Here is a 13,587-nt window from a genome sequence, read left to right on the forward strand (position 1 = left end):
TTATCGATATCGAGTGATATCATTTTTGGCCATATCGCCTAGTCCTAACGTCAACCTTTCCATCACGTAGATCTCATGGATCACTTCCATCCACTCTCCCTCCGTCGGCACCACCCGACTCATCCACCCGACTCATCCACCCGACTCATCCACCCGACTCATCCACTTCCCTACAAGTCTGTTTGGTTGCCACGCTTAACCTCTTAACACTTTGATGACCAGCCATGCGGTGCGCCTTACCCCCGTTGAACGCCTTACCCACTTCAATGATAGCGCTCTCATATTTGTGAACGCATAAACTACGTCTTAAATTATGTGTCTAATCTGGCCGTCGCTTATCAATGACTTGTTTGCAGTCAACATTGTCGAAACGGATTTATTTATTTTTATTAAATTTTTTTTTTAATCGGTTCATTTCCGTTTTATACCATTTTGAAAAACCCTCGTTTTCTTAAAAGTTTCAGGAAAATATAAAGATTTTGTGATAAACGCCCTTTACTGGAATATTCTGGAATACACAAAAAACTTTGTCATTTTTCGGCCTATTTATGAATAGTTTTCAAATAAACGCTAGATTATCGATAGTATGTGTGTACTTACCGGTATGCACGCTATATAAGCGGGGCTGAAAAATCGAATCTCTTATTTCCTGATCGCACACACACATACACACACATATGGCACATGCTGATATCTGTGAAAAAAGTTCTGATTATCCCAAGACTGGTAAAATAGATTCCTTACCTCAGATCAGATGTTCTCCAAAAAGATTATTCCAATTCCTGATCGCCATTCCAAATATCGATCACGTTAATTGATCCAGCACTGGGTACTGGAAATATGTATTCCACGCTGTTTTGCGGCTCGGCAATGACTTGGATCCCCTCGGGTGGCTTGCCCGAGAAGTAAAGCGAGGAAGCTGGATTCCCCCCCCCCCCCCCCCCCCCCCATGTGTTTCATTCAGTCTAATCCAATGGGGTGCAGTACAACAGGGAGAGACGATAGGGGGCGGTATTTTCCCAATGGAGCTCAGAGAGAGTTTGCAGCACTAACGTGAGACTAGATTGATGAAATATGAATTAAAATCGCAAAAAAAAAAAAAAACGAGATTTATCGTCGCTGGCACTCAACGGGGTTGGCATTAACAAAGGATAAATCTCGTCGCTGGCACTCAAAGTGTTAATGTGCACCGGGACGTATACATCCCGACGTGCCCATGGGCAGAAGGCACGACAGTCACGGCACTTTGCGAGCGTCTAGCGGCTCAGATCCATTTGTTGCCGTTTGAACGCCACCTCACTCGACCAAATCCGTGCCTCGGTTCTCGAGTTACATGACAATATGTCAGGCGAGCGGCTTTTTACGCGCCGCACGGCAGATGACCACCCCGGACTCCCGGCTCTCCAGAACTGCCAATCATCCGCTGATGGCAAAAATTATTAATCAGCGTTGTAGCCAATGAGTGTACCTTTCCAATGATACTCCATGTGGGGGGGGGGGGGGGGGGTGCGAATAAGGGATCTAGGTGAAAGTTGACGAGCGATGAGGAAATGGATTTTAGAGACCTTTTTTTTGGCACACGGTTTACCCGGATCTCTCTCAAAGACCCATTTCTGAACGGATTTTTATAAAATGTGGACCTGTACCACATAAGACTTCAGGCTATGTATGCGCAGTGTTTTCCAGCTTATACCAATTTTTTTTTTTAAATATTGCAACCACTACAGACAAATGTGAGTACACAAGTTCAAGTTCAACTCAAGTTCAGACCTATGTTACTCTATTTCATTAGCTATACGTATAAAGTATAAAGCTAAGCTTTGCAAAAAAAGTATGCAGTCCTCAAGTTCAAGTAAAAGAAATTGCCACTTTTCTGCCGCCTGTTAAAACATGTTAAGTTGTAAGGTCCCCTTATAACCCTGCTTTTCTTTATCATAAATCGATCAATAGAGACCGTATTAGATCCCCATGTGGGAGGGCGGCTACGTGGTGCAGTGGGCAAGGCGCTCACCACGAATACTGGAGACGCTGGGTTCGCCTGTTCGAGCCCAGCGCTCCAGATTGCTTTCAGTTTAGCTGGTCGTCCGTACTAATACACATTGGCAGTATTAGGGGGTGGGAAGCTGATGGGTGGGGATCGGGCGTTGTGGACAGAGACTCCTACAGGTCGGTTGGTGCGCCTGCGCAGGAGAATCAGGAAGCGATGGGGGCGGCGCCCCTCCAAAGCGCAGACCCCTGACGCTGAAAGATTGCGCCGCGCAGGTGAAAAGATGCGACTGCTGTTACCTGGAGTATCGGAGGGGACTCGTGCTATGTATGACTTAGTCCACATTGCAGCCGGCTTGTGGGAGGCATGGCCTAACAACGTTCGAGACAGGGGAGGGTAGAATTGGACGATACGAAATTGGGATGGGAGAAAAATAGAAAATGGGAGAAAAAGTAGATAAAAAAAAGAAAGAAAGAAATACACACCCGAGCCGCTAGAGGTCGGCAAAGTGGCACGTCGTGAATAGTCCTCAAGAGGGCCCACATGCAGGGGCACCCCAGTGGCAAACCACATAGCGCGCTCAGCCGCGACACGGCCGACGCGGGTTCGACTCCCGAACCCGTCGTTATTTGCCGAATGTCTTTCCCCCACTCTGTCTCCCATTCCTCCTCCGTCTCTCGCTACTGGACTGCCCAGTAGAAATAAAGCGATAAAAACGCCAAAAAATAAATCTTTAATGTTAATGTTTTTTTCTTTTCTTTTTTTATGTATCCAAGAGTAAAGAACTTAACCATATCAAAACAGCAGTCAAGGTGTATATTTTCATTTTTACCTAATGCTAATTGTTACAAAGGATCAGATTAAACCGAATATATATATTTATTGATTGATATATATTGCATAGTATTTGTATATCGTTTGATATCCCTTGTATATTCCTTGTACATATACACGGAATATCCCTTTAGCCTAGTACAGACCATAATATTTCATTCTCCTATTGGACAGCGGTCCACAGGCGCCAGGGCCATGCCTCCAGAGTCAGGTTCAAAGCCACCGTCAAGACATGTCTGTACATGCCCGGCCTTGCCCAAGAATACGAGACAGAAATGAGGTTGGCACTAGATTGTTCGCCGTGCATATAAATATGGCGCAGGTGAATACAGAAGCACTTAGTCAGAAGTCTTAGTAACTAAAGTTGAAGCCTCACCCACGATACTCCGTGCGGTGAAGTATGGCCTTTTTGGCCCCAAATAGAGCATTGAGACCGCGTGCGAATTAATAACTGAAGTGTCAGAGTTTGGCGCTATACCGTCGAGTGCGACATATTTCTATTAAGTCAGTAATAGTCTATTTGTGTATAGTGTATCGTGCGGCTAAAGTTCTACAGTGACCAGCATCACCAACGCTTCCTCGTACCAGCTAGAGTGCTTATCCAGGCTGGGCTGCTTTCATGGCGCTTTCACCCGAGGAGACCTAGACGAGGATCGTGTGGACATGTACACTGGATTAATCTACCCGACGACTGCATAGCCATTTACGGCTGGATTATATTTGTTTTGGTCCTGTGATTTATGGAGCGGAGAATCGCCGACGCCTACACGTGTGTGGGATTTACCCTGTGAGGAGCCACGTCGAGTCTGCGCCTCAGAGAGCCTGAGGCAGGCTAGCTTTCTTCACTGTGGAGCTACAGTCTACGGAGAACAGCTGTATTCGTCTGTGGATCAAGAGACTATTGCACCGTCTCCTGTACTTGGAGTCTCCTTAGTCATCGTTGACCAGACTCTCTACTACCGACAGATCCTCTACCCCTGCTGGCTTACAACCGGGGGGACCCTTCAGCATCTCCCGCTATATATATTACCAGTGCACCATAGATATAATTCCCTAAGATTCAGGTCGTATAATTACCTCCTGCGTAACCAGAGAATGGACATTCATTATTGATTTGCCTACGCACATTCCTTTGCCTTACAAGTGCATTCAAAGTATAATAGAGAAGTATATTATGTACCTTTTGCTGCAATAAATACTTAAAGGGGAACTATCTTATAAATGGCCTTTTTGAGTGTTTAGCATTGTTTCCTAGCTATGTGAACTTATATTAATATGATCTATGTCTCAAAATTCTCATATTGGCGAATTCTTCCAATTCTCCTCTCACAATATTCACCCTCACTGAACTGAGTCGTTTGAAAATGTGCCTATATGTGATGTCATATAGTCACTGCTGCATGTTAATGTGGCTCCTCAGCACCAGCACCTGCACCCCAGTCCACATCAGCTCAAAACAGCTCGAGATCTTGAGGTAGAAAAATGCTGTTTTTGAGGACTTGATTAGAAATACAAAACAATGAATAAAAAAAATATATATATTACAGAGGTGTTCCATAGACTCACAGGAATTGTGTAAAAGTGCCCAAATAGTGAAAGAAATAGTAAAATAGTTCCCCTTTAATTATAACTTTATGTGGAACCGATTTATTGTGGGAAGTGTTCATCATATTTATATATCATGTACTGTATGGCCAGTAATTAAAGTACATAAAGCGGTAGTGGTTTAATGATACCATACTTATCAATACAGTCAGGGAATTGTACCCCTCAGTTACACTAATTATATCTCTTTTATCGTAAAACAGTGAGGAAATAACTAAATCCAGATTTAACACGGCCATTGGAAAGAGGAGCCTTTTCCCTATCCATAGATGTATGATTTGGCCATAATAAGGTCAAGGTCAAGTTCAAGGTCAAATATGAATTTATAATTCAAATGTATTAATTTGCTTAGATCTTTTGTACACTTGATCTCAAGAAGGTGCCGAATGTGCTCAGTGAGCGAAATCAGAAGAACCTCAATGTTTTCATGGTGTTATTCACCGGCACAGATGCTAAATAAACTCATAATTGATATCCTCCTTTTATTATTACAATTTACTCAAGCCTAGTAACAGACACAATATTTCTGACACTGGGAATACATACCCCCAGGTCCCTAGATGTTCCTAGATACCAATAACATGCTAATTGACCTTGTAGAAGTGGAGCAATCTTCCATTTACTTAGGCATGTACCTTTAGGCAAAATGTCTGAAAATAGGGCTACAGCTTAACAGGTTAAGAGGTTAAACCTATACTTATTGGCTGCTGTTATAGGGCACCCAGTGCCAATATACAGCATTTAAGTAGCTTGTGTGACATGTTGGACAGGGCCACAGAGGAGAATAAGATAGTTGTACTGTCTTGGTGAATTTAATATTGATTGGCTTTCTGAAAATTTTCCATAACTGACACCTGTAGTTAATGTTAATATTGGGGTTAAAACGTCAACATGTATTGATCACATTTACACAAATACTCCCGATTTGAGGTCTTTACCTGTTTCAGTCCCAGTTGGCTTCAGTGACCATCATTTAGTTGATTATGGAATGTAATGAAGGAAATCATGGGTAAAAAGAAGACCTCCACTTCTTTTGTAGAATCAGATGGCGTCTACTTGAGTAAGCCACTTCAGATCGCAAATTATTTTAATGATTATTTTGTCAACAAGGTCTCTAAACTTGAGAGAATATGGACTGTACTGTCAATTCTAACTCTGATGTGCTTATAAAAAAGCACACCATGAATGATAAGATGTGCACTTTTGAATTCCACCAGGTTTATGCTGGAATGGTTGAAATGTTGAGCTACCCGTTTGCGGGCCTGCTGGTACTGACCTCCTTGACAGCAAGTTGTTAAGAATATCTACGGCATATGTTTTTATGTTATGTTTTTAAACCAATCTGTCCTATTTTTAATAGATGTTTGCTTAGTGGCGTGTGTCCAAAATTGTGGAAGGAGGGAAAGATCATCCCACTACCTAAAGATACAAAAGCAACTTTCTGTGGTCCCATTAGCAGGCCTATCAGCATTCTGCCAGTACTGAGCAAACTGTTGGAAAAAATTGTGTATGAGCAATAGGGCTGACCTTCGAATTTTCTTTTGGCAATCGAAGCTTCGGGGCCGAGCTTCGATTTTAATTCGAAGCTTCGAATTAAAAAAATATATATTTTTTTTATTTATATATATATATATATATATATTTTTTTTTATCTTATGTTGTGGGACTTGTACAGCACTTTGGTAAACTTTGTTGTTTTTAAATGTGCTCTATAAATAAAGTGGATTGGATTAATGAATTAAGTAGCTCCTTTCGTGACTGTGACGCAGCCAACACGGCTGTGTGATTTAATTCAAGGTGGATCGCTGTTGTCGTTTGAACAACTTCAGATTTCATGGGAACTACCGATTTTGATTATTTGAAATATGGCCTGTGTAGACTAAACTATGCACAGAATTATGTCAGTCTACAAGGTCCGGCAATGTAGACCTTGTAGACTCCACTACAGACCAATTATCAGTGAATGTTCATGCATTTTTAAGAAGGGCTACTTCCACAAAAAAACAAAGAACTCACCAAAACATCTCAGTAGCACCTTATCTAAATGTTCTATTTCATATATGGAGATTCATATTTATTTATGTATTGCATGCATTTCTACATTTTATTTCCTATTTTGTTTATTCATCCCAGTATCTTTCTTTCTTATGTGTGGAATTCTACAAGGCATTTACGTTCACATTTAGTCATTTAGCTGACGCTTTTATCCAAAGCGACTTACAAGTTCTGTACGACAGGTCATCAGGAAGGATACAACTCTATCAGCTGAGTAACAATATTCATCAAAGTGTTGCATGTTACAGTGTAGGTTAGTTTATTAGGACAAGTGCATGACAGTAAGGTTAGTTAGGGTTAGATTTTTTTAATTTTATTTCAGATAATGGTTGAAGAAGTGCGTCTTTAGTCGACGGCGAAAGATTGGACGGGATTCGGCTGTCCTAACTGGGGTGGGTAGTTCATTCCACCTTTGTGGGGCAAGGACTGAGAATAGGCGTGTAGGTGGTGTATATGTGTTTGAGGATGATATCCTTCAAACAGGCAATAGTGATGATATAATTTGGGCAGTGCTGAGCTGGGTTACTTTCCTCCAGTGTATTTGTCCCCCGGCCCCACCCAATGGCCCCATGCACACACACACCTTTATGTTCGAAGCTTGTGCCATCGAACGAAGCTTCGAAGTATTTAAGACAGCCCTAATGAGCAAATACAAGTCTATTTATCTGCTAATGGTTTAACTACTTTATTCCAACATGCGTATAGGCCTGGTCATTCCACCTGTACCGCCATGACTCAATGTTAATCGACCATGACATTTTAACGTCTAAACTTGTGTGCTATGGTTTTAAATCCTCTGCAATCCAATGGGTTAGGAGTTACCTGTCGGCCAGGTCGCAGAGAGTTTATTTTAATGGGGCTCTATCGAGCAGTAGGACCCTGGACTGCGGGGTCTCACAAGGGAGTTGCCTCGGACCCCTCTTATTCAGAATTTTTACAAATGATATGGCGTTTGCAATTAGTAGAGCTAATTTGACAATGTATGCCGACGATTCCACTATTTATTATGCCGCTGCCACATGTACAGAGCTTAGTCAGGTTCTGTCTAGTGAGCTTAGCATTATATATAACTGGATACAAATCAAATAAACTTAATATATAAAAACAATGTGCATAATTTTCATCTCTAATTATAGACTATCACACAATCCCAAATTGAATTTACAGATTGAGGGTCTAACCATACAACAAGTAAAGACTGTGAAGCTTTTAGGACTCTGGCTTGACAGTACATTGTCTTGGTCCGATCACATCGACAGCGTGGTTGCCAAAATGGGCAGTCAAACGGAAGTGCTCACCTTATCTCACATGATTGCTGTTTCGTCAAGTTGTTTGCTCTATATTTGTATGTAATTTAGACTACTGCTCTGTAGTATGGTCATCTGCATACAATGGTTTACTCAGAAAGCTACAAGTACCTCAAAACAAGGCAGCTAGACTGGTCCTAGGCTGCTCACCTAGGTCTAGTGTGGTTGACATGCATGCATGGCTCAGTTTTAAGATAAGATTATCTGCTAACTTAATTACATATTTTCATAGAGTTTATCAATCTCAAAAGTTCCTTTATAATTGCATTGTGTACAGTGCAAGTACTCGCACACATTCCACCAGAGAGGCAAGAGGTGGATTGATTACTTTACCTCTACCCAAGTCTAATTTTATGAAAAAGGCGGTATTTTATAGGGCGATAATATCCTGGAACTGTCTTTCCAGCGATGTTCGGAACATCAAAGGAAAGGCTAGTTTTAAAATAAACACTATTTACACACCCTGATAAATTGTTGTTCTAACTGGATTTTATCTCTTGTTTTTTCATCTCCTGTTTTATATTAATTTTTATTCTATGATACATGTTTTGTTCTCTATTCTATGTTTCATTTTCTTTGTGATATATGCTTTTCTTATGTTCTATCGGTATATGTTATCTTGTGTATGTATGTTGTTGGACCCCAGGAAGACTAGCTGCCACTTAGGTGTCAGCTAATGGGGATCCGTTTAAATAAACAAATTATAGTCAGGATTGCACCTGACACACCAGTGGTCTCAGTTGGGTCACATAATATTAATTTCCAATGTAGGGGAGAGCCATTCTCCCTTTATCTTTTGATAGTTTCAGTGTTTTGAGTAATCTCCCCTGCCATATAAATCTTGAATAAATTTTGTCCCACTCTGAATCGTTTCTCGGCGACCTCTATAGTGTCTGGAAGATATAAAAAATAAAATAAAAATATTATATTTTTTTTCTTTTCTTTTAAACTTTTTTTTTAATGTTCGAAGCTTGTGCCATCGAACTAAGCTTCGAAGTATTTAAGACAGCCCTAGCTACAACACACATTAACGTTAATACAATTACATGCATAATTGTTTACAATGAACGGGTGGGGCTAGTCAAAGGACTGGACACAAAGACAAGTTAAATATCAATTAATTTAATACAACAGGTAGTTTCGAGCTGCGCTGTCGTGCCTACGCACCACAGGGCTATTTATTCTATTATATGCGGTTTTGACACGCTGCCGATTAAAATCAGCAGCTCTTCCTCATCATCGATTGCCTGTAGCTGCATCTAACGTTAGCCACCGTTAAAACTAACCTAAAGTTAGTTGTTCACCAACAATCTCAACATTTGTTTTAGCGTTAGCTCAAAAACACAAAACCGGACGACACAAGTTGTCCGCTCATAGATAGCTTCCCCTAGCGATAACAACAATACTTCCGGTCGGGGGTTTCAAAATAAAAGAGTAAAGTCTAAAACACCGGAAAAGACGTTTATTTTGTACAGCGTTTTCCGCCACGAGTAATCGATCACTACTCGAGTACATCATGCGATCAATCGATCTGGATTTGTTTTGTAAAATGCCCATTACTAATCTGAATGGTCTCAATTATAATCTTGTGAAATCCAAATCTTTGCAAGAACTTTGCTTTTTCCACATCTATCTATACCAAGATAGATTAAAATGTTCCCAACTGTATGCGTCTTATAATATGCAATGTCCTTCTAACACTATCCGTATTGATAATCCCTCGTAGGATTTTCTCTATTCTCTTGGCTATAATAGATGTAAAGCGTTTGTAATCCTGATTTAAAATCCTGATGGCACAATCTATTTTTGCTGTCTTTTGGTATTACCGAGATTGTAAGATGCTGGAAACAAACCCTTTTTGTAACACCCAGTTCCTTACTCTTTTATGTAGTTCCTACCTTGTCTATGTGTACCCTTCTCACTACTCTGATCTGTAGTGGAATAAAATAACAAAAACCAATAACCTCTCCTCCAATCTTGGCCAGTTCTGAGCCTGTGTCGTACCCGGTGCTCTCTGGGAGAAAGCCTCATCTCTCATGGGCCGCCCTTATGATAGGACGTTTGTCTGCTTTATTCTCCCCTCTCTCCTCCTCTGGTTCATCAAGTGATGCTTTGCTTCGTCATTATACACACCAAAGTCACAAAAAAGAAAGAGGCCCTGATCTTCATCCTCATAGTTCAACCATCCAGGTACTTATCCTAACTGTACTGCGTCTGGCCTCAGTCACACAGTTCCAAGTTCCCCCCATCCTCCGCTCATCTTCTGTAGTCCCTCTGCCTCTCCTTATAATCCATCCAGACTCTCTTCTTTATTGCTGTTCCTCCTAGCCTCAATCTCATCTCCATAATTTTTTCAGCCAGTAACTCCAGTCTCCTCAGGATCTCAACCTCCATTACTCTTTCCTTCATATCCCTCGTCGCCTTCTATACCGTGTTATACAGCACCCCTCCCTCCAGGTAATGGAAGCAGATTTGATGTTTCAATACCTATTTTGCCTCTGCATTCCTTTTGTGTCTGACGATGTCTTGAGTGTAGTCATGGTCTAGACTTTTCTTCCCTTGCCAACTTTATGATCTTTTCTTTGGTTCTATAGCTCAAGAATTTGATCACTATAGATCTTTAGCTCCCAGAGAAAGCATTGAGAAACCCAACAAAACTCGAAGAAAGAAAGTGTGAAAGATCTCATAAGTCAGAGAACTGATTTGGAAGAAGAGATGCCTAAAAGCAGAGGGGAAGAAAGGAGGATGAAGGAGACCACAAGAGGGGCCAGGAGCCTCTGTGCCCCGCTGTTGATTTGGAGAGGAACCCCAAGAAAGGAGCACAGGGGAGAGGGCAGAGTGCTCGGCAGGTGAGCAAGCTATTTTGGATGGAGACACTTGCGTTATTGGCATCGAGACAGCTGAAGCAAGAAATTAAGGATTTCAGAGAAGGAAATCGGGAGGAGAATTGATCAAATAAATGGTGAAATAACAGGGTTGGAGAGGAGAACGGAGGAGGCAGAGGAAAGGGTTGAGGGAGGTGAGGCGAGGGAACAAAAGGGCAATGGAAATGCTGAATATAATGGAGAGACTGGAGCAGAGGCAAATGGAGCAGGGGGGAGGTCTAGACGAGAGAACATGAGGGTTTTCGAAGTGAAAGATGAGGAAATAGGAGGCTTGATGATTTATTTTGTGGAGAAACCTTTGAGAGAGGGCCTGGGTGTTCCGACTGAGAGACAGTTGGGCATTCAACATGCACACAGCGCGTTGGATCACAACAACTTGGTATCTCATGTATTAACCCACCCCTGCCTTAACCTGATTGGACCTCACCCATTGGAGCATGAGATAGCAATTTTTTGTGAATCTTACGATAGTTTAAAGTGCAGTGTACCCTTATCAAATCCTGTTTATAAGCCGATCTGGAATGCTGGTCCAGATGTGAGTGGACATACCTGTAAGGCTGCCTCCGCAGATTTGGGGTTGAGGTGAAAGCCGGCCTTCAGTGCATACTCACTGTGGCCAAGGCTCTCCAGTGCTGCTTTATAACCCTAAAGAGAGAGAAACTTGTATCAATTCAACATGGAAGTAGGTCAACTATTGCTTCATCAAATCCTTTAGTGTAACAACAAGTGGCATCGAGCATTTGATTAGAGGCAGCCCTCGATGAAAGGGTCTCCCTACAAGTCTACATGCTGTACGTCTTTAATAGTGGTATTGTCTTTATTCTGGGGGGGGGGGGGGGGGGGGGTAGACATATTCAAAATAGCAAGCAAGCCAAAACTGATACTGGTTAGGCTAATCAAGCAGAATTCACTTTAGACTACCAAACATACCAGCCCATAGCATTAATTCAGTCTACTTCACATTGCAGGGACTTGGTGAGGGCTTTGGCGACATGCCATCTCCAGTAGCTTTAGTTGAGGGACCCGTTTAAAAAAATCGCTGTGCAACCCAAGCCTGGCTTACGAACAACAGTGTTACCTGCAAGGCGTTGTCTATCTTCATGTTGAGCTCCTTCAGCTGGTGCTCAGGGATGGTGGTGTTGTTGGAGCAGAAGAGCTGCTGAACCTGGAGGCCTGCCAGGCAGCCGTCCCGACCCCTCTCCCTCAGCCTGGCTGTAGCCTGCAGGAGCACATCAGCACACAGCACAGTCTCAGCGATATTGCTACAACACAATCTCATAGAAAGCAACTAACTCAAAAGAAAAGTACACCTCTGCAACCCGTGAGGTTCACTCAAATTCACACCTTTCAGCGACAACAGAGGCAACAACATATTTTGTGGCCATAAGAATGTGTGAGTAGCTGGTGAAATGGAGTCGTGGCCACCTCCCTCTTGTCTAAACTCCCCAGCAGAGCAGCGAGGCCCATACCGCAGCACATTCCATCAGGAAATATCCAGGCCCAGTCCCCTCCGGGCTAACGCTCCACATGCCGGGGCTTAACAGATCAATCAGCCCACTATTCTCCTCTCTGGCTCACTGTACACAACAAAGCCAAAAGTGGGCCAGAGGGACTGATTAGCCATGAGATTAGCTAGCTCCTCTTACAAAATGGCCTCCCTCACAGTGGACAGGGAGCTGAGGGGGTCTGGAACATGGGCAATACAAGTTCAGAGACAAACCTCAGCTAAAAGAAGGAAATAGGAAATTGTGGCTGGAATTATAGCCGGCTAGAATTTCTCAGGAATGTACAACAGGCAGGCTTTTCACCTCTCAGACACAAAAGCTCATTTCCAAGCCCCAGCCCAGACCAGGGAGAATCCTGGGGGCACCTCCCGCTGCATACCTCGGCTGCACCCTTCCATGAGCGGGAGGCCTCCTCCAGCTCAGTGAGGGGGCCTGCGCTCTGGGAGCGGGCGTTGGTCCGGCGCTCCTGGGCCTGGGCCAGGGCCTCTGCCAGGCAGGACTGGGCCACAGGCTGGACCTTCTGCAGGGCCTGGGACAGGAACTGGAAATGGACCTGCATCACTGTCAGGAAGCACCGCCCCAGCACCTGGACAACAACAAAAACAACAACAAACACACACTGTTAACTCATTGGCTGCCAGCTATTAGCCTTGGCCCTGTGTTAAAAGATAGGAGTGAGTCACCTTGTTTGTAGAGCTATAACTATATTCTATATTATAGCTATGAATACAATACTATGGCCCATTTGACAGAGTATTTATCGTTCAATATGTAAAAACTATTTTAAATTTTTTCATCCATACATTCCCGTTTTATACCGTGATGAATATGAGTATGGTTTTAGATTGGTCTGTGGTAATTCCCGACGAAATGCTGAGGAATAGCCTTATGCGTGTATTATACTATAACCGTTTCAGTTTCTTGCCTGGACCCGCTATTATTCTCAAATCAAATCTATATCATAGGTATTATGTTTCATCATGAATGCATGAAGGGGGGGGGGGGGGGGGGGGGGGGGCGTTTTTTGATGCTTTGATCGTCACCAACAGCATACTTTGTGGAGTAACGTTACACACACGTTCGGATCGATATGAAGACATGGTTGGATCAACGCAAGATTGATATCATATAGCCCTTACCTTGACTAGGATGTACCCCAAAAAGAATATTCCAATTATCTGACCGTGATTCCAAGTATTGATGTCCATCGTGTCGCCAACATAATCCACCACACATCATGCATCGGGAGCATTTGATCCTTCTCACTCCGACTGTTATAACCGCTCAGCTTGTCAAAAAAGAAAAAAAGCAGACCGGAGACATTTGATCGACGCACAGGCCAAGATACAAGGTTTCAAAGGGTGCTCGATACCGCCACCTGGGAGGATCTGGCCGGTACTGCACCCTCG

The 13,587-nt window shown here is 42.8% G+C and overlaps 1 protein-coding gene across 1 annotated transcript in view; it reads right to left on the reverse strand.

The window, feature by feature from the left end:
- garre1 (granule associated Rac and RHOG effector 1) overlaps positions 1–13,587 on the reverse strand; it is a 101,867-nt gene that overhangs the window by 31,714 nt on the left and 56,566 nt on the right. The window contains exons 3-5 of the mRNA XM_084337799.1: positions 12,558–12,764; positions 11,752–11,892; positions 11,223–11,318 (exon numbers count right to left, since the gene is read on the reverse strand). Of these exons, the coding sequence (XP_084193925.1) occupies positions 11,223–11,318; positions 11,752–11,892; positions 12,558–12,764 (444 nt within the window). The remainder of the gene's footprint in view (positions 1–11,222; positions 11,319–11,751; positions 11,893–12,557; positions 12,765–13,587) is intronic.

The sequence above is a fragment of the Notolepis coatsorum genome (assembly GCF_963971535.1).
Source record: "Notolepis coatsorum genome assembly, chromosome: 20".
NCBI lineage: Eukaryota > Metazoa > Chordata > Actinopteri > Aulopiformes > Paralepididae > Notolepis > Notolepis coatsorum.